We start from the raw sequence: 27688 nt of genomic DNA on the forward strand, positions 1-27688 counted from the left end.
TCATTAGGGGATCGACTGGTCCGCCGATATCATCCTCGTCCTTACCTTTCTCCTCTTTTGGAGAAAGTCTACTATTTTGATGATATGATCTTTACCATTTGCCACTTTAAAAATGAGAGGGACACTGGGCCTAATTAACTTTCGCAAAGACTTCTGGGACTTTTTTAAAGGCGGGAAAAATTGGCCAATAGCTGACCGGGGCGTCCCTAGTAACGATTCCAGAAACAATTGTGGGACGTAATTCGGCTCCAGTTCCCTTCTGGTCTCTACAGTGGCGGATGGATTTAAATCCTTTTGTCGTTAAAGTCGCAAAATTCTCCTCTTGTCATACTGACTGATCCATTTAAAGAGGATTTAGAATCGTTGCCCATATACTTGAGGTCGACCACAGTCAGATCGAGTTTGGAGCCGGCAAACAAAACCTCTAATCTTTCTGTGACGTTCGTGTAGGCTCATCTTGTTCTGTTCCTGAGATCAGCTGGAACTGAATCTGAGGTGAGTGGCTTTCCATACTGTACGAAAAATGAGTGCAACACAAGGGCGATACAGGGCAAATCTGCCCTCCTAACTTAGGTTAAACACTGTTAACGCTACAGGGACGTTAAGATCATCTAGTCAAATTATGTTGTAGGTGCCATTAGAATCAGTTGCCTTCCAAGACAGCACAGCCATTGTTTTCAATGCGCTACCATACCATATCAGGAACTCCACAGAATTTAGTCATTTCAAGAGTCAGTTGGCCAATCACCTTAAAACTAAGGCGAGGGCAAGGCTGCGTTCTTATTGACCTTGTCACTAGTTTTTCTTGAATTTTTGAACTTATCGTTCTATTATCATTTCACTGTCCATAGTTTTTCTTTTCACTAGTTTTTCCTGAATTTTTGAACTTATCTTTTTATTAGCATTTTCCTGTTTATAGTTTTGTAGTAATAATTTATAACCTATTCAGTGATCAGTAAGTTAGGTACTGTAGTTGTTAGTCAAAGATCAAGAGCCATAGTTTTAGTTTATGGATATACTGTAAATAAACCATTATAAGTATTAGGTGGCTCATTCCCTCCCCCACCCCCACCCCCCCCCCCCCCCCTCGCAACAACGGCATCAACTTGTGGAGGACTTGAACACACGATCGGGATTTTTATTTCTCGTTTTGAGCTCGGCGTCGGCAATTCATCTCAAGTAATGTGCGCAGAATGTTGTTTTTATTTAATACCTTGGCGTTGTATTGCAGACCGATCCAGAGCTTTGTGTGTCTATACTGAAGGCATACGTTCAGGTATAGATGTAACGATTGTTATCACTTTAAAGTAAAGCTTTAAAAATGGACTTTTTAAACTCATTGTGACAGACTTCAAACTGATCATTTGAGGTGTATAATCAAAATATAATTGCAATTCTTATTTTTTTCAGGCCCTAATTGACGAGAAACAGATTGACCTTGTGGCAACTTACACCGCCACTCTTCCCCCAGAGATTCAAACACAGACTTACGCCTACTTCTTGGAAGGTAACTTATAACGAAAAAAAATATTCTTTGTTTGCTGTTTTGTGCTGTTTTGTTTTAAAACAGTCTATTGGTTTATCAATTCTGTCCTATTGAATTATAAATTCTACACAAAAAGTAAATCTGTGTATTTTTCCTCAGACATTGTGGATATGAAGCAAAGACAAAAATGCTTGGACCTAGCGAGGAATGCTGGTTCGTATTTTTCTTTTGGTTGTATGGCGAGGTTACCGTAGGACTGCAGCATTTTCTGGAAGACGTGAACAGACGATAATGAATTTTCATTTTTCTCTCTGAACTTGGATACGAATTAAGAGTTTAACCCCAAGAAAATTCGCCTTACATTTGACAAACTGAGCGGGGCTAAATAAACGCGATGAAGTCACTTTGTCGTCGTTTTTGTTGCTTAAACTCTTTGATATTTGTCCCTTAAACTCCGTAGAGTGGGCTTCCTGTAATTTCAGCTTAAAATGTTACTGCTGAATCAGTCGGACAGTCATGACAATAAAAGAAATGATGGCCATGGACTAAGAGCTCTTGTTTGTTAAAAAAGTTCTCCTCAGTCATTATTAACAAAGGAAATGTATGGAGAACAGCTTGGAGAATTCCGCGCATGCTGATATTAGGGTTTAAAGGGTTAATGAGGAGCTTTGACTTCTTTATCCTAATTTTATCCAGGTCTTGACGTTCCGCTGATAACCAAGACTGTAGTGGAGAATATCCGAGGAAAGGTAGGATGCTTTTTAATCTCTAGTGCGTGTAACGCTCTTAAGCGTAGCGCATGGTATTGGCTAGGCTAGAGTGATCTGACCATTACCCGAGACTTGAAATGAGGATGATGATGATGATGATGATCTGAATACTATCGACAGTGCACACTCCATAAGCGTTGGACTGTACATATATATTTATATCCTAGTTATGCAATGATTTCGAATTGTATACCGCGAAATACTAGATTTTTCTTTGTATACAGACGAACTGCTTTAGAAGCCTTGCGTCTTTGCTAAATATTCAGCTTCTGAACGGTCTGTTAGTGACGCCTTTATTCTCCGATGTGCCAGCCGCCGGAAAAGGTATATTTACTATCTGTTTTACGTCCTCTTTTTCCTCTTTACAGGAAGACTTCAAAATTGACCGAGATATTTCGCCTGCTTTGGAAGCTGCCACCTCAAACGTAGGTCGAGGACTAAACCCTATTTACAACCTCGTTGCCAGACTCTCTCTCCTTGTTCTCCCTTGTTGTCGAGTAGAGAGACCTGTCCCTCGACTCGTCGACGCAGTTGTCCCTTTCGTAAATGGTCGCTGCCTTTTTCAAGACACTTAGAAAATTTTGCCTGTTATTGAGAGTGTTTCTAGTTGTAAAAAAAGAAAATCGCAACGCAGGGTCAAACCCGGACGTTTCGTATCCTAATCTCTTTCCCTTACCACCACACTACCACACCGACCCCCAAAATTCCGAAAAATTTAACTACATAACCTCGCAAACTGCCTTTCTTAACTGTTATATCAATAACAGGTGACCCCAGGCCTTTCCTTAACTTTTAATGAAAATTCAACCTGGGCTTCAACGTCGTTCTTTCTAACACTATTCAAAAACGTATTATTTGCCTTATTGTGAGATAATCCCGGGAATATATATTACATAGATAGATAGATAGATAGATAGATAGATAGATAGATAGATAGATAGATAGATAGATAGATAGATAGATAGATAGATAGATAGATAGATAGATATTCTGTTTATTTCACCCACTTGCAGCAATAACTGAATTGTTGGGGAAGGTCATTGTCACATACAATTAACCATTTACATACATTCACTGAAATTTATAAGTTACAAAGTCATTAATTCTTCTGGTATGACCATGTTGACGTCTTGGAAGTTGGACCCTCATACTGTAGTGAGACTCAAAAGCGGCAGGACAGGGGATGATGTTCTTAAGGGGGGACATTTTGCGTGCAGTAGCCATAAACCGCTTACAAGCTCCTACTCTCCTGTCACTAAGAGACTCCAGGCCGGCCAAGACCAAGGCTTCCGCATAGTCTACCCGGCCAAATAGTATTTTGAGGGCTTTCCGCTGTACAGACTCAATTAACTCATCACGATATAAAGGGATCGCAGCCCAAACTGGCGAGGCGTACTCAACAATGGATCTAACAATACTACAGTAGACTAACACGAGATCGTTAGTGCCAAGTCCAACTCTCCTGAGGGTCCGCAGCACAAACAATCGCTTAGTAGCTTTTTTATGGATACTGTCACAGTGTTCGTTCCAAGAGAGGTCATTAGAGATAATAACCCCTAAGAGTTTATAACTAGATACTCTATCAATGACTATACCATTAAGCTGAATCGGCGTTATAACAGTGGGTTGGTACTTCAAAAAATTGATAACCATATCTTTACATTTTTTCTCATTAAGCCGCATGTTACGCATGGAAGCGTAGGTGTTAATATTTGCGGCGATAAATGGAAGGTAGCTAGGCGAACATCGAGGAATAGATTCAAATACCGAGGTGTCATCAACGTATTTAACCCTATATCTCCAGTCCCTACACAGATTATTCACTAATATGGCGAACAGCAATGGCGCGAGTTTTTTGTTCCTTGTGGTATTCCCCCATTCGGTGTAACTGGATGCGAATAAACCTGACCGATTCGCACTCTTCGTGAACGGTCGGTTAAAAACGAGCCGATCCATCTGATAGTGGCCTCATGCACGCCCAGCAGCTCCATTTCTTGGATAAGGATATTGTGATCGACTAAATCAAAACCTTTACTGAAATCAGTAAAGAAGATGCGTGCATAAGTGTCACCTTGGTCAAGGGCCTCAAGGATGACTTGGAGGAAGAAAACAAGAGCGTGGGTTGTGGACTTCCCAGCCAGGGCAAACTGGTGGGTGTCGAGCTTGTCACAGACTTGCTTGAAGAGGGAATCCAGCGTAAGCCCTTCCATGACCTTTGCAACATGGGGCGTGAGAGAAATAGGCCGAAGATCTTGTTCAACTACTTTGGGTGGCGAACATTTTGGTACAGGGATCACTTCGGATTGCTTAAGAAACACAGGGACGTATCCTTGTACCATCGAGGCATTATAGATATTAGTGATGACTGGTGAAAGTTCAAAAGCAAACTCTTTCCAGACTTTCCCCGGAATGGGATCAGGCCCCCCTGACTTGTTCGATTTAATACCTCTCAGGGCCTTGTATACCATATGTGTGTCAACCAATAGGTGTTTACATCCATCATGACTGAAGGCTTGGTTACCAATGGTGGCATTGACCGTTAAAAACGGCAAAGATCGTTTACGAAAGGGAAACAGGCTTCCACGGCACTCAATAACAAGAGAGGAAAAGGAGAGAGAGCCTGCAATCATATCACCTAGAAGAGCCGTATGAAAAGTTAATGCAGAATGTTACCAAATAAGACAATTATCACAGAGTTGATTTTTAGCTATAAAGAGTACAGTTGGTGACGGGGTTTCCCTTGATGGTAGATATATTTTCTTCTCCAGGAGGATCGCAAGAAGATAGAAGCCATTGAGTGGTTGGTGTTTGATCCTTCTCAGCGAAGTGAAGCCCTAAAACAGAGCAACGCCATCATGCGCTGCTTTATCGGTAAGTTTATCAACATACAATTTCTTCTGTATCATCTCTATGGTGCTCACTAGGGATATATGCTGACAAGAGAATAACTGCCTATTGTAAGCAGTGCTTTGTGCTCTTACTCTGCTATCAGACCTGATGGCGATCAGTTTCATATTTATGAGTCCTCGCATGTTGTTTATGTCGTTGCCACACACTGTGCTCGTTTATCTAGTTTTAAGTCAACAAGACGCTGTCGCTGCTTATTTTGGACTTCGTTATCTGCTCAAGGCCTTTTTTCATTCCTTTCAGCGACAGTTCGTACGCATATCTAGATCACTTAGCTACATCGTGAGTAGACAAATAAGGTCCCGGTTAAACGTCGAACGTGCTTTTGCACTATGCCGCCTACACACTTCGTTTTTGTTTTAAAAAATGCTGTGAGGTCTTCGTGGTGTCTTAAATTCTGAGTGTGCAGTTTCATGGTGTTGTTATTGTTCTGTGCAGCTACCAGGAAGCACGCAGCAGCCCGCGAAGTTTTTCAAAAGATTCCAGCAGACTCTGTTCACGTGATTCACAAAGAGTGGCAACTGAGGGTGAGTGCTATTAATCAATAGGCCACTTACACGATGACGTCATATTTCTACTACGACCAGAGTCCTTCACAGTTTTGCTTCTTGTTTTTCTCTCTTGTTCAGAGTTTTGTTTTCTAATCCTGGGAGTTCCAAATGACGCCATCGTGCAAATGGCCTATTACTTGAGATATCAGTTTTGTTGTTTTTATAAACGAGTTCTCAGCGATCAAACGTTTTGATCTGGCGTCTTTCTGGCACACCTCTTTTAGGGGTGGCTAAGTACTTTCAAAAATATTGTTTTTTAAAAAAACTCATTGAACCCATTATTCGTTGTTAGAACCAATGATGCAATATTTCTACCTAAAGTTGGCCTAGCTTCTTTTTTTCGCTAAAGTTGCTACGCAGATTTGCTAGGAAAGTTTTACTACAAAGTGGAATCCTGGACATAGAGAAAAATAAAGAAAAAAAGAAAAATAGTGATTTAGACGCTGTTAATTTAGAAATGATTCTTTACCTAACTACGAACTCTGCGGAGAACACGTTTTTTTCTTTTCCCTTTTCTTTCTTACTCGTTACGAAAGGAAGTAAGTCTTGTTGGATGAAAGGAGTTAAGACTGTTGAGTGAGGTTGCATTGCTAGTGAGGCAGAAGATGTTGGATTAAAAAAAAAAAAAAACGTTTGAAAGATGGAAAAGGTCTTGGCTAAAAGGGATTGTTTTGTCATCAGAAACGTTCGTTACAAAAATGTTTGATCTTTTTGCCAAGCTTGAGGGCAAGAAGCTTAAACCCCTTCTTCGACTTTGACAGGAAAAGGGTCGTGTATAAATTTTGTTCTAACGCCTTTAGAACGTCGCTCATTTAAACCATTTTCGCTAACATCTCGTTATTATGTTATTTAGGTTTATATTTTAAGTTATGGCTATTAGTTAACCTAGGTCTCGAGAATCGGGATTCAGGGCAGTCTCGGCTTCTTACGTGAACGTTTAAACTTTACGTTCGATTTCTTATTCAGATATTGATGTTTTAAAATCTCTGTTTTCAGGGCGGTTCCAGTGCTTTACCCGCTGGAGATGATAATGCTATCAGAGAATACTTGTGTATTAGAGCTTATTTGGTGAGTTGTCAGCCCAGCCATCTGTCTATTTTATCATATTCAGCTAGACTAAGTACTCTTTATTCACTCATAATGTAATAACTTCCGGTTCTTGTAATCTGATTGGCTCTCATTGATTAAGTGTGATTTATTCACGAATCGAACCATTTTTTTTTTGCTCTTAATCGCATCATTTCCGTTCTAAATCGCAAAATTACTCCTCTAAATTACACTCCACTTAGTCCGAAATGAATTTTTATAAGGATAAAAACGGTCAGTCAAAAAGACAACGTTAACAGGTACAGCGTCTTGCGGCTTCACACTACCGTTTTCTGTCTTTTTTCGTATTTTGTTCTCGTGTTGTGTTGTGATGTTGTTTTCATAAAATATATATTCGGCGATGCACAGTCTGTTACCGTTAAGCAATTTTAAGTGATTTTGAGAAGTTTTTTATTCAAGCATTTGTAGCTGATATAGTTTGATGGATTCTTGACTAATTGTCCTGTTTGTAGGAAGCACTGGATGCATTCAATGATTGGTTTCAACATTTTCACCACAGTGTACCAGTAAGTGAAAAAATATTAAGAGAATGACTTTAACTAACATTGATCCTCTAATCCCCACTTCAGAAACTCCAGGGAGAATGGGTACAAGCTTTGAGCGCAGTGATCTCTGGGATCGTTTTGGTGGACAAGCGTTGTTAGTGTGCAAGTCAACCCTTAACCAAACATAAATAAAACTTGTTCGTCCAAACTACCCAGAAATCGTTTCGTCGAAAGCTTGTACCTATTCCTCTTATAGTTTCTGGAGTGGAGAATAACCGCCGGGCCTTTCTATCCCAATAAAAGGGACGGTTTAATTAACAAATAGACCACAATTTTCCATGGTCTGTCACTCTTATAGACCATAGAAATGACGTCATAAAATGTTCAAAGCTCAAGTGGAACCACGATCCGCAGGCGAGTGGTTTCACTGCAAAGGTTTGAAAATTTTATTGCGTCATTTCTATGGTCTATAAGAGTGTGGACCATGGAAAATTGTGGTAGATTAATTTTTTTGCGAAAAACAAAACAACCGGCACTGCGTGACATGTTACGTCATTTCCATGGTCTATACTCCATTCATAGACCATAGCTCGCGACCAATCAGCGCTAAGAATTTGCTCAGTTGTTGTAAATATTTTTTAGTCTTGACTATTTTTTTATGTGTTTGTGTATTTTAGTTAAAGCCACGCCACGAAGCTCATGCTAACTTCACGGAAAAGGTGGCGTTTGAACAGCGCCTTAAGCAGTATGAGGTAATGAAGCTTCTCTTCCTCGTATGTCAGTAAGTCATTTCTTAGACCAATCTAAATTTGCCCGAATTTTACTATTTACAGACCGGTCAACCATGAAACTTTTCGGCCTGTTGCCTCTTTTCAGTGTGCATGCCGGATAACGAAATGTTGTGTCATGTATAACGAGTTATCATTTAGCTTTACGTTGTCTGATTGTTTTAAAACTGGAATTTTTTTGTCATTTCTCTTAGGTTGAGTTTGGAAGATGGAAGAACTCACTAGATATTCATACAAAGGTCGGTAGTTCTAGTGTAAACACACTCTGGTAGTTTTTTTTTTTTTTTAATGCATGTTCATTATTTTGTAGTAAAAAAAAAGAGAGGTTCCAAGATTAAAGTTTGCAACGGTTTTGTCTGGGTGGGGGGTGGGGAGGGGGATGACTGTCTTCCTTCAAGAGACGTTCCTGTATATACTTACCTTCTTTCAGCATGTTGAGGTAGGAAGAGACTTTTTTATTCTAAACTGCTGTAATTTAACCCATGCTGATTCCCAGTTCGTACCTCATAAGTGCTGTTTAAGTGACGTCATCCAGAAATTTGCTACCATGGCAACGTGACGTAACGACTTCTCTCTATAGCCTGAAAAATTAACCAACCACTACTCTAAGTTTTGCTGTTGTTTACGACCCACTTCAGTTAAGCATTGATACTATAGAATCCGAAAGCATTCTGGACGGAGAGTGTCACCGCCTTATGTATGCACCAACTCGTACAATAACGATGACGACGACGATTTATTTATCGTCAGTTGGTAAATGAAATGTTTATGTTTCACCCCAGTCCTTTAAGGGCCACCCGCTATCGTTTAAAAACCACCCCTTAATTCACCTGTCAAATTGAACACTTCTATGATATATGCTTTTCAGGCCACAGTTGAGAAGATTTATAATGTCCTTTTGTTCCCTGATGGAGGATGGATGGTAGACCAAAGGCCGGTAAGCGTGTAGTCCCAGTCATCCAAACACAAAGGGCCGGTCATTTAAACAGGGCTTAGCCAGTGTTTAACAAAACCGCGGTCTAAGCCATTTTCAGGTTGCCCAACGCTTTTATCTTAACACCATTTATCGTGAAAAGGTTCATGAAAGCGTAAGGCGTAGACTGGAAAAGCACTTATTTTCTTAAAATAACCCAATATGGAAGATATCTGGAGGTCCAAAGATTTGCTAAACCGCGGCCTAAGTTAGACTTCGTTTAAATAACCGACCAAAATCTCTTTTCGTTTGTTCGCTTAGCTTTGTGAATAAAAGAAATGCTAGTCCGTGATGGATTGTGCGTGGCGGAGAAAAAAGGCGACTTTTAAAATGTACTACATGTATTCTCAGCTTTTTTTCGTTATTTACGTAGTCCGCTAACTTTCAGGCATGATAAGTACGCTAAAAGAGAAAAAAGTGGTATTAAAAGTAGTAGAAAGTGGTATTAAAAGTGGTATTAAAAGTATCGACGGCCTAGTTCGTATAATTTAGTTTTTAGAATTGTCACTTCTGTAATCGATATCATTAGTATTGGCTTATTTTTTTTTTAAAAAAAGAAAAACCTTTCTGTGCGTCGAAAGAATTCTTGTATGACAACTGCATTATGCGGCTTTGTTTGGTCTGAACTGATGGGGCTTGTGCATGCAGTGGATTCAGTCAGGTTAACCATGTAATTTAACAGGGACTAGTGTCCAATTTCTCCTTATAGTAAGACTCAGTGTGACTTGTCAATCAAAACAAAGGTTATGACAACAAAGAAAATGATCAATAAGTAAAAAAAGGTCTTAATTGTTAAACAAATTCTCCTCAGAAATCTCATAAGATTAGTGTGGAGAGTATGGAAGTTGATATTAGGACTTACAGGAATAAAGTGTTAAAGCCGGGGTGTGTTTGTATACCGACAGGAAGAGGACAAGGTGGAGGGGTCGAGCCGTAGTCATCAGCTGGAGCTGTTAAGACAGCTTTGTCTTCCGCTGATATGTGTTTTGCTTCATAACGTGTTACACTCCACGGAACAATACAAACAGGTTAGTTTGTCCGTACTTCTACCTGCCGCATCGCCGTCGAACGTCCCTTAAGCATTCACCAAAAATGCCAAAGATTTGTTAGTCTCTTGCAAGAGTAGAGCCACAGACCCTAGCCCTTCGTCTGAGCGAATCAAGGGATCGTGGGTTGTGTTTGGTATAATATCGGGGGTTAGAGCTATGTTATTTGTGGAAACATGGTCACGTGAAAATCAAGACTAAATTAATGAAAAGTGTTCATTCATTCCGTGGGGTTTAAGAGTACGACGATAGGGAACGTTAAAAAGCAAAAAGTTTTAATAGCAAGACATCAACTCTGCGCGTGTATCACACTATTTCGTACGTAATTTCTTTGCCGTCATTGCACGACAACGACTTGAAATAAACACAAGACGACGATATCATTTTTCTTTTTATTGTCTTGGATATGGTCCTGAGGAATGCAACAATACTAAAAAAATTCGTCTTCATCTCACCGTCTTGGTTGCTTAAGCTCCGTACAGTCCCATTGGCACCAATAGGAGCCTATCAAAACAATATAAAAGCCTATAAAACAATATAAGAGCCTATAAAACAACGGGAAATGTTGAATGATTGCCTGCAAAGGTAGTCGCGGTCGCTTGGCATTTTATAGAGGTGGTCGTACATGGCGGTTTCCTCTGGTTGTCTTTTGTGAAAACTTTTGTGGAATATATCTTGTGACCAGAGTAACGCTGGTGCTTGCATACTCTCATTACTGTTGTTTATAATCATTGTGAAGCTGCAATAGTTAGCGGTAGCGACGTCTACCATTCCTTTTTTTCTTACGTAGTTTTGTAAATTTTTGTTGCAGTGTTTGCAGTTAGCGGATGTTATTTCCTCTGAACAGTATCAGCTTTACAAGGTATCGTTCTACTCTTCCATGTTCCATGTTTTGAGGTTATAAGTTTTAAAATGTCGACCTCGCTTTGTTTTTTTCTTGTTTTGTCCTATGTTAGCTTAGCATGCAAGAAGACCTTTATAGAGCCGATCGTGAAGCTGTACGATCGGTTAATTTTAAAACACCTTTCCCGCAAGCAAACTTTACAGGTGAAGGGTTGGTTCCTTTAGAGACTGTTATGTCGCGTTTAACGCCAAATTTTGACGTTGCTAACTTAGTTCATAATAAAAGTTGGCAGACCGTAACTGAAGAGATTCAGGCGAAGGAAAACGTCTCGACAGAGTCCTCCTTAATTTAGATATTCCGTCGTTGCTCGCTTGTGTCCAGTTCGAGCAATTTGCTCGTTAAAAACTGTTACCGAGTGAATTTGGCGGATACTTTGCGCCCCGGATGCTGTTATCGTTTTGTTTTGGTTCACTGGATCTGCGTAAGGATAAGCGCGTGCGCCAGGATTCCTCGTGCGCTTGGACCGACGCTTTAGCATTTTTTCTTTAGCGTAGGGGTTCTTCTCTTCTGCTGTTCCCCTTTTTTCTTCCCTCCCTCTTTCTCCTGTTTATCAATTCGACGTGTCTTCTCTCTTTCTCTCCCATGTGAGAGCTCATGGCTGTGTGTTGCCAGGATTTGGCAGCCATGGAAACTGGTCTTCATTTATGAGCTGATTACCAATAGTGGAAGCTCCCGGATGTCTTGTGATGCCGTTGTTAAGCTTTGATTTTTGCCCAAACCTTAAATAACTATTCGCAAGTGGCATGATGTGAACTCTTAATAGCTATTTAAATAAAGTTGGAGTTGACATCGTTTGTAAAGCGCTATACTCCGCCCTCCCACAGGTGTTCAGGAAAGACGAGCTACAGAAGATGCTTTCACTATTCCGTGACACCTCGCTAGCTTTGCTGGGAAGTAATCTGGATCCCCTGGGTTACGACATGACCCAAAAGTCTTGATATCACAACACAAGATCGGTTTTGAACCGTGCGAACGTACATAACTCATTGCCAAGGTCATATTTATCAGCTCAAACGTTGGCTTGACGAAGTGATCACACTTAAGCCATGAACAGCAGGGTTTTTGAAGCCGAATTTCACAATATCTTGGACTGGTTAATACCTGTCACTTCCTTGTTGAAATTTTTTCAAGAGTGGTCTTTTAAAAGGTCACCTGATGTCTGTAAAGGGCTACCGGAGATCATGAACAACTTACCGAATGTTACAACTGTTCGGTAAAATGTGCTAAACCTTTTTCATTTAAGTCGAGAACTCGTGAATAAAACAAGACTTGGCGCTTACAATGTAATAAGACGTTTGTAGTTTGTATACTGTAGTAGAGGAAATTAACGCGAAATAGAGGGTAAAATTTAAAAATAAAGGAAATCAACGCGACGTTTACAAAGAAAAAAATACTTGTCGACAAAAACAGGAACAAAGTTAAACGTATTCAAAATGAAAACTTTTTTCTTCGTACTTGCCCTAAACGTAGGAAGGAGGTCAAGTAAAGAAATCTGGCCATGACCAGGGTTCTGCAGTTTCACTGTTACTGGCGGATCTCCACCGTGATAAAATACTCCTCTTTCTTAGCTAGAAAGAAGTGTATCGAGAATTTTGGGCCAAAATAATGGAAATTAAGGTCGTGGAAATTAACGCTACGCTTAATTAACTGCGCGGAAATTAACATTCACAAAAAAAATCGTGTTAATTTCATGGAGCTTTAATTTACAATAATAAGGTACTTTATTTGAATTTCTGGCAAATAAGAGTGTTCCTTTACTTTGAAAAGCGTGGCTGTATTAGCAAACAAACAGTACAGTGGCAAGTCTTTGCATCGTGAAAATGAGATTTTTATTCTATTAAGTTGTTTGTCCGAGGCCAGCCCCTTGTGCCTTAATGTATTCGGCCCGTAATTTAATCCACACCTACATGAGAAGTTTTCCATAACAAGTTCGAGAAAAACCCGTCTTTTATTTGTACATAAAAAGCCTGTCCGGTTTGTTCCCCATTTACACGAGCAAGATGTTCGAGCGAGATGTTCCCGTCAGAATTGTCTAACCTTTCAAAGACCAGAAATCAGCGAACGCGGTTAAAGACACCAACTCAGTGACTTCAGTCGAAAGATTGATGCTAATGTTCAGGCTGTTTATACAAATCAGAAGATCAAAGGGCAATTCAAACCAAAGGAACGTAAACTTCCAATTGTGGATCAAAAAAACGTTTATTATTTCAAGTGTGGTCTGTGCGGTGCAGACTGGCTTCACGAATCGACACTTACATCAACATGTGGAGGAACACAAGCGATCAACAATCGGCAACCAAGTAAGGGATGCGCATGGAAAGGATCCGGAGACCATCCAGACACCATTCAGACACCATTACCAGTGCCGGATCCACACACCATTACCAGTGCCGAATCCAGACATTGAGATAAGGGAGGGGCCCGGTCTCTCCCAAAAATGTTTTCGGCCCTTCGGGCCTCAGTTTGGTCCAAAAAAAGGGGGGGGGGGGGGGGGCAGCCACCCCGCCCCTCCCCTGGATCCGCCACTGATTACAACGATTCAAAATCTTAAAAAAGTGTCAGAGCAAACTCGACTGTTTGATTTTTGAATGCTTTGACTCGATCCCCGCGAAGCTATTTTATTTTACTTTAAATATCTTTTATTATCTTATCGTTTTTATCGCCTTAGCGTTTCGAGTTTTTAGTCAGTATCTCATTAGCCTTTTCACAGTTATATATAAGTACATGCTAATTTTTTACTTCTCAACTTGAAAATGACCGTGGAACGATCGAAACGTCGTCAATTTTTATAGTGAAAGCTGATCCTAAAACGTGCCATTTTTTCCCAAAGTAAGCATGCTACGAAGAGTTGAGCAATTTTCTGAGGGCGTCGAAAGATTCCCTTACAGGACAAATCGGATTAATATTGATCGGATTAATATTAATCCTAATGATTATTATAATCCAGTAATAGATTATTATAATCCATTACTGAGGTTTGAGCCGTGCCTTGATCAATTAGGATTACTATTAATCTTATGTAGGATTAATATTAATCTGTCCTAATATTAGATCCAGTAATAGATTATTATAATCCATAACTGAGCTTTGAGCCGTACCTTAAACGATTAGGATTAATATTAATCTGATAAATATAATCCCACATAGCTCAAATTTGTACAAATCTCTCAATAAAGGCGCTTGTTCCTTTTCATTTACTTCTAGGCTCAACATCGCTATATACCAGCTCTAACATATGCAAGTGATCGTGTGACTGATGTGATCAGTGTTATGTCCCGTCAGTCCCTTGTTCAGCGTGTAATGTCTGCAGTTTGTCTGTCATAGCTCTGATCTGGATTATAATAGAGATTAATATTAATCCGGATGATTATTATTAATAATTATCTAATCCTTCCAATTTTTGCCGTGCCTTAATCTATTACTGGATTATAATACTCTATTGCTGGATTATAATAATCTATTACTGGATTATAATAATCTATCACCGGATTATAATAACCATGTTATAATCTATTATTATTATAATCCACGGATTAATATTAATCCGAGTTGTCCTGCCCTTAGGACAAAACCATATCGATCGTTTCTGACGCGCCCAGTGTATGGTGGGATTTTCTTGAGATCCCAGTGTACTTTATTGAGTTTTTTACATTTGGACTGAAAGAATGTGTTTTGGCCAGGCTCCACAGCAGCCGACGTTGATCTTCACATTAATTACTTATTAATCATTTTTAGATGCTGATTAGCATATCTATTGTTACTGTATTGTCTCCCTTTAACCTGCCTGGCCAGTGGCTTATAAACAATATTTTAAGAAAAAAGAATGCGCGATGCATGAACAAGCAGGGGACCCAATGATGTTCTGCAGAGTCAAACCCTTTCTAGTTCTGTCAGTGTCGATTTAGTCGGACACAGGTATTCAACGAACATTCGTTACCCATTAATATTTCGTTTGCATAAATAAATGTGCGGGTAATAAAACGTAGATGTGCATGCATTGTAAGGCCTGTCTCTCATGATATCAAAAGTAATTGAAAAGGCGGTGTTAGCCTCAGGCGGCGGCTTTTGGAGGTAACGAGCAGCCCATATCGACCGTGCATCTATTCTAATAATTGTCATCATCAATCAATACGTGTTATCTGCCCGAGCGGGTGGTCTTTGTTTCGGGTGTGAACAATATGAGCTGAAACGTAGCGCTTTTGCCAGAGGCTGTAGAGTGGGCGTAACTTGCTAATACAACGGGTCTTCTTGCTCGGATAATTGCATCCGACTCTACTTCGGCCGCTTTTGCGAAGTTTTCCTAAGGTAAATGAACATACTAGAAAAATTCAAGCGTTTCTATGTGTAAGAAGATTGCACACCTTCTTGTTAAATACCTTCGCGGTCCGTTTGCTTTTATTATTCTAGTGTTCTTAGCCTTCTAATTATAACATAACCTTCTTTAAATTGTTGATAAAATCTTTTACGTTTTTATTTTACCTTTGTTCATTTCGCTGTTACAATATAATTAATATGCGATGGACTTCGACGGCCACTATGCATTCCTAACTCGTAGAGTATTCCGCCGGTTTTTGTTTACATTGGTAATACTCTTGATTTAGACTCTTCGGCATTTCAAGTTTTATTTCCAGTCGTCCTTACTAATTTGTTAAAGTTTCTTTATATGAACCAATTTGTTCTCAGCGAGCTCTGCAGCTTATCTGTACAAATAATTTGTCTTGAGTTAAATAACAGTTATAAATTATCACTGCCTTCATGAAGCTTGCTTCACAGCGGGAAAGTCTACACGAACTCTGATCCAGACGTTGTTATTTGGAGTTATTTCTACTCCGTTCCATCGTGAAACCATTTTTTTTATCCAAGTCAGCGATGTTTTTGACACGCGGCTTTATCTTGCGACTTAATTTTTGTACGTTTTTCCTTTCTATAACATTCTGCAGAACTTAGACATTTGGCTTGAAAATTCTTGAAAGACCTAAAAAATTATAGAAAACTTTGCGCTTTTAGTGTTTTTGCCCTTAGGTTATTGACAGTTCTTATGGTAAACGAGAAAGTTAAGAATAAAGTTAATACTTTTTGCTAAATTTTCGAGACATTTTTGCGTTGTTACATTTCCTCTTTGTGTTTTCACTCTTTATTTACAACGTCCTTAAAAAAAGTTTCTCAAAAGTTTCAAACATGTGAATAACGATAGAAATTCTCGTGCTGAAGTCAAACACCTATCTGTATAGACAGTGTTTTACTTTTCCCAGTGATGTTTATCTTTCTATCAGCAAATTCATTGTTTTAGAACTAAGCTCGTGTCCATGGGCCGCTTGCAAAAAACGAAGCGAACTTAGCTTGTGGTTTGAGACAATTGTTAGATCTCCAGTATTGCTATGAAGTTGATTACCGATTTTCCAGTCCGCACTTGATACTTTCTTCATTGATATTGTTTCCGGTTAACAATGTTTAGACGGGCCAAATTGGAAATAGCTCAAACACAGTTTTGTTTATCAACCGTAATACTCGTTTAAGCAACCGGCTTCTAAGTGTAAGGATCAGATTTTCTATAAATAATAAATTATTTAACAGACGGCATTCAGATGCAAAATCAATCTTTAGATAACACTGTTAGCAATCTCATAACGCATCTTTAAGAGGCAAGTTCTCATTAACATCCTCGATTGCCCCTCCGTTAGAAATCATAGGTCCGTTGGCGTCGGATGACAATTCGCGCCCTGCCTGCGTTATGGCGTGTGTTTCGGCCATGCTCATCCACGTTGTACCTGAAGTAGGGTCTCTGTTGTCTCTCATAATTTTGGACCGGCATCGACGAAACAGTTTCCTGAAAGCGTTTCGGTAGGTTCGGTTTAAGCACGTGTAGATAATTGGGTTCAGACAACTATTCAAATATTCGAGCCATTTTGCTATGTTGAAGAAAGTGGTTGGTAGAGGAGCTAAGGAAGGGCTTGCCCATGATAGCACAACCATGAAAAACGGAAGCCAGCAGATGACAAAGCTTCCTATAACCACTGCGATTGTCTTTGCGGCTTTAATATCAGACGCGTAGTTTCTCCCGATGCGTTTAGCTTGATATCTAGCCACAAGGTAGATACGAGTGTACATAACAAGCATCGCGAGCAAAGGTAGAAAGAAGCTTACAATGGAGACGAAGTAAAGATAGTTCGGATATGGCCAGTCCAGATCAGGCGCGTTGATCAACCTTAAACATGATATAGCCGCAGCGTATAACCAGACGAAACCTATTATATAAATTACGCGCCGAGTTGTTAGGATCTTGGGATAGCTAAACGGAGAGGTGATAGCCAGCTGGCGGTCGAAGCTTACTGCTGTTAGGTTCATTATAGATGCCGTTCCACACAAAATATCCGTGTTGTCCCAAAATTGTTTCAGCTCCTGACTGTAAATCCATTTGTTATCGGTTAGTTGTATTGTGAACCAGAATGGCATAGCGATGAAAGCCACCAAAATATCACTGACTGCTAAAGAGATGATGAAAAAATTGCACTTTGTCCGTAGATCCCGGAATGTGTAAAAGCTTGCCACTACGAGAAAATTTCCTCCCAAAGCCACAACGATTTGCATGGCGACGAACACTGCTAGAACAATATTTGTTATTCCTGGGTTTATCTTGGCCAGTTGAGTAGGCAGAGCTTCTGTAAGTGCACTTGACGTCGAGTTTGTAAGTTTGGCTCCTGTAGCCATTCCTGTTTCAAAGAAACAACAATATACAGCCCAAATGTTAACAATTGTTAATCCCAGGCGATAAAACAAACAATGTCCTTGAGTGAGTTCTAAGATGATCGGGTCCAGCGAAACTCTTTTCGCCAGGTTTCTTTGTTAAGTAAAACCTGCCGCCTAAAATCTACTCTCGACATCCTGCGGAAAATGATGTCAAATCTTGTTTCTCTGCATGGGCAAGTAAAAAGCACGCATCGATGTGAAACAAATGGGTGCCTCTAGCTAATAACATGAAATCACCGTGAATTTGCATGATCTTGCAAACTACATTTACGGGTAATTTGCTCTTGAACAAAGCTACGTAATGTGCGGTAACTGATAAACAAAAGGACGCTTAAAGCCAAACGGGAACCTCTGTTAAATTGCTATTTGGCAGAAAAGTAATATTATAGATCTCAACTCTTGAGATTATTATTGCGAAGCACACAACAGGGTATTAAGAGATTGGGTCCTGGAGTGCATACCAAGAACAGCTTTATTTAATAAAGGTGAAAATATTCATTTTTATGCACGACAAGTGCACAGCTGTTGGTTCTGAAATATCCACTTACACGGTATAAGTTTCTTGCTTAAATGTATTTCTAACAATTCCGGCCAACCAAGCCGTTGAGATTAAGTGCTTTGTCAGGTTGTTTGAGGTTAACGCAAAGTTTTCACCAGATTACTATCATGCAATTTAGAAGCCCTCCGATCCGATGACTCTTTAATTTTATTGCAATAAAACTGATCAAATTGTGTTTTTTTCCCCTTTTCTTTAGTGATACTTCTCGGGTGATAAGTAGTCGCACGGTTATAAACAAGGAAAAAAATACTAGATGTACCAGATGAATAATTGAAAAAAAAAATAGCATGCTTACACGGCCGGAATATACCACTTCAAAGAGGGGGCAGTATAATTAGAAAAGGACGTAAAAATTTAGGAGGTCAAGTGTGTAGCTCCTGTCCAAATATTGAATAGCGTTCCATTAAATATATTTGCATACAAACAGAACATTTGATCGTAATTTGTAATGGATTGTTCATCGAAGGCGGGCGGCGTCGATGAAACATGCATTAGAGGTTGCATTGATCACTCAAATCGCCATTTCCGGAGCTAGCTATTTTTTTCATTGTTGCTCAAACAGAGGACCACAGGAGCCATTAAGTGATCATTGTCGTAAATTTGTTTGGTTGTGTATTGTTTTTATCACCTGGGTTCCTTTGACTCGTTCAAACTATTCAATCTACACGGAACACCCAGTTTATGTCAAGCGAAATAGATCATTCACAGAAGTCTATTTTCTCTTAATCTTTTTTATAAGCGCTATTTCTGCTCTTCAGTGCTGTTTGTTGAGCTGGGTTAAGGAGGTCGGACACCTTATGACGGCTACACAATGTACCACAACCTTGTAGTGAAGTTCAGAAAAGCAAGTGAATGATGTGTTGTATAGGCTACACAAGGCGTCCGGCTTAGCGCAGTTTGTCGTGTTCGTTCCAACCTCTACAGAGGCTGTAAACAACCAACCTACCCAGGAGTCCATCCCCGTCTCTGACCAAAAGGATCGCCGCCTCTAGGAACGAGATTGTGTAAACAACCTAAAACGAGAATACCCGGAAGCATGCACAGAACGTGCAGTTCTGCATTTTCACGGGTCACTGTATTTGTAAATGCGACAAAGTATTGATGAAGTGACATTTCAATCGTTTTCTTCTCCAACACACATTTTAATACTATCGTTCAGTAACCCAAACCACTTTAATGCCGGTCCCATGATCGAAAACGCAGAATACAGATACAGATACAGATGGTAGTTTGTTAATGAAATTGTGGTACGCCAATAATATATATCAGTGCTTTATTGAATTACCTTCAACTGGAGTTTAAATTAAGAAAAAAAAATACCCTAACATGTGACCAAAGAGAAGAAAAGGGAAAGTGTTTGTGTAGGTAACTGAGATGTACAGTCTATTAATTATTATTATTAAAAACTGAATCATTGGATAATGCAATTCTAGAGCTCTGATTTGCTAAGCCATCATGGTACATGAGCCATAATACCATGGTCTCCGAATATGGTAACTGTGCGCGTTGTCTCAAAATTAAAAACAAACTGAAAAGTCGGTTGTTTTTACAAATAAAGTCGGGAAGAATTCTCCATATTTTGTGGGCGTTTTTAACAAACAATGATTCCACTCGCGCTTGTTGGGTGTGAGATAATTATAGCCAACGTGGCGCTACGCACACTCGTGGAATAATTGTTAAATAGTACGTTATTGCGTTACTGATAGACAGAGACCTTTAGTGACCTTAAGTTTTATGTATATTCTCAAAAAAATATACACCCGGGAAAACTTCATTGTGCTTTTTTGTTACCAGAAGAGTTAGCAAAGTTATTTTTATTGAAAGGGTTAAGCCCGCTCCCGGTCGCATATCGATAAAATTTCTAAAAGTAAATAACTTGCTTGACAGTACTACGACGGCTATCATGTTTTCCCGCCAAAATGACGCTGATTCAAGCGCGCGCACTATTCAGTATTGAGAAAATCCTTGTTCTCGTAGTCGTACTCGTCTTAGAATCTGAAGCTCTCTATTAATCAGTTTAAATACACTTGAAAGAAAAATGTGGACCTGTGTTTAGTCACTGAACTGTTAAAACTGAAGTCATTGTGGTGACGGGTGCCTCTCTAATACGGGCATTTTGCTCTGTGCCTTCGGTGTTCGTAAAAAACAGGTTCGACTGTACATTATTTTGTGCAGGTCTCTTAAACAGTCTAAATAAAAGCCAAATTCTCTAAACTGACGAACTCGTACCGGTAGTGAGTGAAGTAGCCCGTGAACGAATATATGTCCTGTGGCCTTCTTTATGTCATGAAATTAAGCGGCCTCATGCCGAAGCACTAGATGTTGCGTTCATGCGTTGAGTTCATGTGTGTGTGCGTGTTGGGGGGAGGGGGGGGGGGGGGGGGGGGTTGGGAAGAGGAGTGGAAAAAATCTCGGTCCGTTGAGGAACAGGATGGTGTCGATAGTGTAAGTGCAAGAGAGAAGAGGAAGAGAACGACGGGCGATCTGTGTACTTTATTTACAGTAACAACGTAAACTCGCCATGGGACAGAAAAAAGTCCACACCAAATTACGTAATATTTAAGAAAGAGAAACGTTTCAGCTCCAGCGGCGAGCGTTCGTGAAAAACCTTAGGCTTTCAGAATTTGCACAGTAATCAATAAGGTACTAGAATACTTCGCGAAAGAAAACCTGCGCGATCCCGTGAATAACAACAGAAACCGATTTAAATTGACATTTCATGGCAATCAACTTGAGATTTTTGTGAATGGCCGATAAATGGCATTTGCTTTCAGCGCAATCAACTTGAGATGGAATTTAGTCTAACTACTGTTGTTTGAATGGGCCATGATCTAAATTGTGGCCCATCGAAACTGCGAGATTAGTAGTTTGAAAAGTAAAAGTTTGTTCCGTCCTTTGTGTATGTTTGAAATTGTTTATTCATATGTGCGTCTTTCATAAATAAAATCACTCTGAGAGCGAGCGAAAATAAATCTCTCGCACGTCTTCAAAGAGGGAGGAGTAGACTACCACAAAAATATTAGCAAGTGCAAAGCTGTTTGCTTAGTATTATGTCTTGCCTAGTGTTGTGGGTGTCATATATTTACTTTTCATTAATTTTCATACGACGTGTTTTTACTAAAGATTTTTCTATCGTCTTTTACTATTACATCTAACACAATAATTATGGAAGACAAGTCTACATTGCCCGCATGGCATGATAGGGAGTCGCTTTCGAGTATCTGTGATATTTCTGGAGACTAAAGGGCCGAAGCTGAAATCTATGCCGGCAATTATGTTAGCTTTCTATCCTCGTTTTGTTTTCATTCAGATGTACTTTGTTAATGCCAGAGAAAATTCATTAAAGGCAATAGTTGACAAAGGACGAACCACGAGCTAGAGACTGACTTAACTTTGCTTGGTTTAAAAGACGTTTTTAATAACAGATAACCAATCTTACAATTTGACGGGAGCCTTGTGTGTAAGGCCGACAGTCAAAGTTTTTCAGTGTATGAAACCTTGCCTAATGACGAAACCGAAGAATTGAGTTAGGTTCATTTTTGGGCTCGTCTTTCTCCTCTAGCGGCCTAAGATGGGCAGTAGAAATGTAATGTAAGCAAATTATGTCCAATCTATATACTCACCAGTACGAGACGATAGTAAAGATTCTCTTCAGTGATCCTGAGTTTTGGTTCTTGCTTTGTATTCAGTGGCAGCTGCAACATAAAAATCATCTGATAATTGATCAACACATTAATTCACTTTGTTGACACGGGGAAACAGGGAAACCTTCGTTATTCGCAATCCAAATGTACGTCAGAAATTCCAATCAAAACACTCGTGGTACAGATACTAATCCCGATCACTTGTGACGCCTTACAGTAGTCGTGATCTGATTCCACTGCCATTGCCGAGCGCCAAAGGGGTATAATTGCTGATAATATATTCACGGTAAAATAGCTGGTTCACGTGACACGGCATGAAGCCTGTAGGTGATATAATGCCACTTTCGACTGTGCTCACTTACAGTGAGCATGCTGTGTTTCATGAAACAGAAAGATAATTCTAGAGTCTTGACAACAAGGCCCGGTTAAGTGCAAACAAGAAAAAATTTAATTTGGTGTCATATTGCTTCCGACGGGTCCCGCTTACGATAAGCAATTAACGAATTGCAATCAATAGACTTAGTCGTTTGACAGGTGCCGGGAAAGAAAGTAACCATGGCAGCATATCACGAGAAAAAGGAAAATCAGATCGTTTCAGATGATCTCTTTCATAGCTTATGAGAAAAAAGGACTTAATTCTTTAATCTTCCAAAAAATATTTCTTTAAAAAGGCAAACCAACTAGCATCTCCTGGTGTCTCGTTCATTTGTGTTAATTTACAGTTCTTTATGCGTTTAATTACGTATCATTTTGCACGGTAAAATGAAGAGAAAAGACTACAAAGTGAAATACCTTACTCTTATAAATTTGTTTCGAGATAAAACCACAAATAATAATAACAAATTCTAGTGATACTAAGACTTTGGCGCGTTTTGCAGGTGATGGGTTCTGGATCTTTTTCCCCCAAATGTACTTTTTTGTTTACAAAAAAGCTTAACTGTAATAATTTCTTAACTCAGACGGAATATTAGAAACGCTGGTTTCCCCCATATTTTGGGGAAATACAATAGTTATGGTTCCGAAGTTCAAACACAGAGAATACAGAAGTTGTCTTTATATGTATTTACGAGAAGTTAATTGTTTTTAGAAAGTCTAACCAGAGTAGACTCAGAGTGCAAATTTGCGTCTTATTCAATTTTTTCCTTCATTTTTTCGTCTCTTGTAATTTTCTTGCGCTGTTGAATAACCCGACTGGGAGACAAGAAGCCGGGGCTTGTCTCAATAAGCGTAACTATTCTCAAAAATTGCGGGGGATGCAAGATATGTATAAATATCGTTTAAAACAAGGCTGGCGACAGACTCAAATTTGCCGAAACCAAATATCACAATGATGATAAATTTGGCTTTCTTCTGTGATACGTTTTGGAAGCGGCTGTCACGCTGACAGTGCCAGTATATAAACGGCTTGAAACATTGCTCTGTCATTTATTAGCAAACAGTTGTGACTGAAATACGAAAGTGACACCAGACAAATCAAGACAATAGACATCTTTCGGCTTTGTTTTTTGAAAAACACACAAACAGCGACACCCACGTTAAACAAAGACAATGTTTATTGTATTTGTAAACTGAAAGAGGTAGATTTGAATAAATCTACACACTCTGGGTTCGGATTTTCAGAGACTTCCATATTTAAGATCTGTAAAATTCCGAAAGTAACGACTCCTAGAAGTAGCGTCAGTATTCCACTGTCTTTGGCAAAAATCCTAAAGTTGCGACTCTCAAAAAGTGGCGAGCTCAAAAGTTATTTACCTACTCAACATATCTAGAAAGATACAACGAAAATGATAGATAAAATAAGCTTATGCGACTTTCATTTTTAATGATTTTTATGTGATTTGACGCTTTTTTTTTTCAAAGATAGGATCATACATAACTCTTTAAGTACAAGTTGCAGGCGAAATGCACTGGAAATACGGATGCGTAGAAGAGGTGTACGTTTTAGTCCATGTATACCTTACACATTTTAACAACCCTTTCGACCCCCGCACCGAAAATGTGCGACCCTCCAAATGTACCAATAGGAAAAGACTGCTAAATCCGAAGGCCTTAACTTTCGGAGCTTTACTTGGCATGCGCAAAGTATTAGACTAGTCTGGGGTAGCAAATGAGAGTTAAGATCTTATCATAGGGCTTAAAGTTTTAAAAACGCTGTTTTTCCCGTACTCGTGTGGACTGATGCAAACGGACATTTAGGAAAACGGTGACGTAATAGTATATATTATCTCGCTCGAAAAAAAATAACAGTTTGGCAAAATTTTTTGTTAGGACTGATAATAATTCTTAAGTCAACTTTTCTTTTATAACGCTTCAATGTTCAGTAAAGACGACGATTCTCATAAACAACAGGATTCGATTCCTAAGAGTGACCTCCAACCCTTGTTTCGTCTGACTTACTTCCTTTCCTCGTAGCTTTAAATACTGGTAAAACGGAGCACTGAGAGAGAGGGGGTCAAATGAGCCGCACATCGTTGGCCTCAGATTTGTGAGTCTAAGGGTACTGTTACGAGCTATTTAGAAGTCTACATGCAAAACCTTTTGTGGTTTAGATTAGGATCTCTACCAAGCACTGAGTTACCGTAAAATTCCGAAAATAAGCCCCGGGGCTTACATTTTTCAAAGGCCCTTTTTGAGGGGCTTATGTTCGGAGGGGCTTACCTACGGAGGGAAATTTGAGTTTCAAAGTCGATTGGGCTAGCCTTATGGTTGAAAGGAAATTTACCCTTTTTGCCTTGTTTTACTTTGTATTTGAGGGCAATTTCCAAGTACAAGCCCCCCGGGAGGGGCTTATATTTGGAGGGGCGATTTAACCGAGGGCTTTTTGCGTTACGAGTTTGGGTGCTTACATTTGGAGGGGCTTATACATGGAGGGGCTTATTTTCGGAATTTTACGGTATTTCAGAGGAGGAAGTAGAGATTTTAGGAATGATTTAGGTCAATCCGGATTAAAAGGTTTCCGTTTTCAAACAGGAGCCGATAAATGTCTACGGATGAAAACAATTCGAAAACGCTACGTGCGGCCGAGTATGTTTTTGAAAAAAAAAAAAGAAAAGATATACGTTTTCAAATAAAAATGAATACGTGTGAACCACCCCTCCCCCAAGTCATCATTGACACTTACTGCTCACTTAGGGCAAAATTGTGCCTGAGGGGAGTGGGTAAATGACTAAAAAGTGTGCGATCGGCTGGGTCTTTCTCACGGCCTAAATAATAATATTAAGGTCACATGCCTTATTACGCATTCAAAACCTTGATGAAAAAAGAATTTTTCTTTGAATTCTCTTCAGGAAGTGATCGAAATTAGCTGACTCGAGTTACACTAGGCTCGCGATTGGAGGCGTAATTTTGAATTTTTTTGGCGGTTGACAGTTGTTACGAGTAAACTACAGGTAAAGGATCTGGATTATCTATTGCAGGGGTAATCTAGATCTTGTTTTTACCACAGATCATACTGACGTCCCATGTAAGAGAATCCGGATTCCCGATTCCGGAATCCGAGAAATTTTTGCTTGTAGAATATGGAATCCTGGGCTTTGGAGTCCGGAATGTAGCTCAAGGAATCCGGAATCCAAGTTCCACCGACAAAGAATCTGAAACTGGCCAGTGCCTGGAATCCGGAATCCACCGTGTGGAATCCAGAATCCAAGACTGTCTTGGATAACCCTAGATGGAGAGAATACTGTCTGAAGTGGGTTGTAAAGTTTTGCATATACTCTGAAAAAGCTACGTGGTTTTTGGTACGAGGACGAATCCAAGACTGAAGGCACTTCTCGGTAACTCCTATCAGCCAACTGCGGAGTACAGCAGAAGTGTAAAAGACACAGAAGGGTTCAAGTCAGCATGTTTGGTACCGTGCGTGCGGAATGCAGCAGGCGGGATCGAATCAATTGAAGTCAGTGAAAGACTTCAGATCACGGCAGTCAATTACTTCCGTCTAAAATTATCTATCCTTCTCTGACTTAGTTAAATGACCAAACTGATAATTCTTTTTAAAACGTTTTTTCATGTAATCTTCTGAGAAATAGGTCAGAGGCCCACCGCTAACACTGAAGCTTCACGAATTCGTGCAGTGGAAAAAACTTCAACGCAGAGGCTGAATTTGGCTCCATTACTTATGAAATGAATCGAGTCAAGAATAGGAAAGGGAAGAAGGAATTACCCGGTTAATTCACCTGCCAATGAATATGAAAGGTCAAAAATAGATTCTATTTTGAGCAAAATAAATGATATTGAACCAACCTAGATGCGCACATCAACGTCACTTGGTTCTGGGTTCGAACGTTCAAACGGGCAACCTTAAGGCGTCAGTAATGCTTCTGTTATTTAAAGCTGCATCATGCGACAGTGTTTTCAAATTAACCGGTACTTCCTCCGTCCTTGAACTGATCATTATTATTGCTAAAAAATTTTAAGTGCCAAGCGTTAATGAGTTTTAAGAGCGCAAAACAATTATGCCTAATGGAAAACCTGTTAACAATAGTCATTATAAAGTGAATACCTTGCCATTAGGAGCAATTTTTACAAAGAAAGACTCGATGCTTAAATAGCACTGTAGGCATGAAAAGAAATACCTAACACGAAAATCATTGGAAAATAAATATGATTCTCATTAGCGTCGCCCTTTATCTTAATCTTTCAGTTCTTTGAAAACAGATTCTTGATCCTAACTGTATTTTTGTTTCATAGAAGTGATGTAGGAATTTCACTGAAGTTAAAGACATCATTAAATCATTACTAACTTCATTCCAGTAAATGTTTTGGTCGCTAGCGAAAGATGTTGTGATTTAGGGAGAAAACCTGTTTTTTTTTCTTTTCTCGTATGGTTTCAGCTGGTTTACAAAAAGAAAAACATGCCTAGGGCTCCACGCTGTGCTACGCAGACAAGAAACTTCGAGGAGATAGTTTTTATTTATTCGCGAAAGCCAATAACAATTTGCTACCGAACAAAATCCAGAAAGAAAGTTTATTCGAGTTAAGGAAAAAGGCTATCCATGATCTTCAACAACCGTGATTAGCACCAGTTCGGAGTAACAAGTGACTAGTAGCAGACTAATAAATAAATTCTATGAAACAGAACTGTTTAAAATGAAATCATGAATGAGCGCAAAAGTGCAAGTTGATTAGACGACTGAGGAAAAGTCGACAACTATTCATTTTTAATAACATATAGAAATGAACTTGCAGATAAAGGGCCGGGGAAAACGCGCGCCTATAGCAAAAGGGTGGATTCGTTTCGCAGAAAAGCTCAGTTCTTTGTCATTAGCAGTGTCAAATTTGCCAGTTGTCTAAATCTACAGAACAATTTAAAATAGTTTAGGGAAATAAAATACATACCTAATTTCTTTTCTAAAGCTAAGTGTTAATAGTTTTCTTAACGGTTGAGGGTTAAGATTACAGATAATCAAACTACAAACTTTGCACTTACGTTGTTCTTGACTTGTTATCGACAACTCGGCACCTCTGTTTCCGCTGATCCGTCTAGTTATTCAGTCTATAAACAAAAAAGGCTCTGTTGAACCACATGTAGATGTTTAATTATTTATTTGATGACTAGTGACCATACAACTTTTAATTTCACTATTTGCGTTAATTTTCAATTAATGTTTGGGAAGACTACAGTCTTGTAAAGGTCTATGATCTTCCCATAAAACCAAATTGATGATGATTTGCGGCCAGATCTGCGTTCGTATGTTTAGTGCTACTATAGTTATGATATAATGC

At 39.4% G+C, this 27688-nt stretch overlaps 2 protein-coding genes across 3 annotated transcripts in view; one reads left to right on the plus strand and one right to left on the minus strand.

Moving 5' to 3' along the window:
• The window catches only part of LOC140933421 (nuclear pore complex protein Nup107-like), a 31339-nt gene extending 17900 nt beyond the window's left edge, over positions 1-13439 (plus strand). Inside the window, exons 27-42 of the mRNA XM_073382971.1 lie at positions 451-495; positions 1232-1276; positions 1411-1507; positions 1646-1699; positions 2183-2235; positions 2625-2681; positions 5025-5127; positions 5602-5690; positions 6711-6782; positions 7274-7327; positions 7984-8058; positions 8289-8333; positions 8963-9031; positions 9973-10095; positions 10925-10975; positions 11842-13439. Coding sequence (XP_073239072.1) covers positions 451-495; positions 1232-1276; positions 1411-1507; positions 1646-1699; positions 2183-2235; positions 2625-2681; positions 5025-5127; positions 5602-5690; positions 6711-6782; positions 7274-7327; positions 7984-8058; positions 8289-8333; positions 8963-9031; positions 9973-10095; positions 10925-10975; positions 11842-11955 — 1146 coding nt within the window. The 3' untranslated portion in view covers positions 11956-13439. The remainder of the gene's footprint in view (positions 1-450; positions 496-1231; positions 1277-1410; positions 1508-1645; positions 1700-2182; positions 2236-2624; positions 2682-5024; positions 5128-5601; positions 5691-6710; positions 6783-7273; positions 7328-7983; positions 8059-8288; positions 8334-8962; positions 9032-9972; positions 10096-10924; positions 10976-11841) is intronic.
• A 1718-nt stretch (positions 13440-15157) lies between these two features.
• LOC140933422 (alpha-1A adrenergic receptor-like) lies at positions 15158-27599 on the minus strand. Of its 2 annotated transcripts, XM_073382972.1 has the most exons (3): positions 27393-27599; positions 21947-22018; positions 15158-17727 (listed from the first exon to the last, which is right to left on the minus strand). In XM_073382972.1, exon 3 carries the CDS (start codon positions 17723-17725, stop codon positions 16640-16642), a length of 1086 nt encoding a protein of 361 aa, XP_073239073.1. In that variant the 5' UTR covers positions 17726-17727; positions 21947-22018; positions 27393-27599; the 3' UTR covers positions 15158-16639. The 2 variants fall into 2 exon arrangements, with proteins under 2 accessions (XP_073239073.1, XP_073239074.1); XM_073382973.1 differs by lacking the exon at positions 27393-27599 and having other exon boundaries at positions 21947-22540.
• Between the last annotated feature and the right edge of the window lie 89 nt (positions 27600-27688).

Source organism: Porites lutea, chromosome 4 (assembly GCF_958299795.1).
Source record: "Porites lutea chromosome 4, jaPorLute2.1, whole genome shotgun sequence".
In the NCBI taxonomy this organism is placed as follows: Eukaryota; Metazoa; Cnidaria; class Anthozoa; order Scleractinia; family Poritidae; genus Porites; species Porites lutea.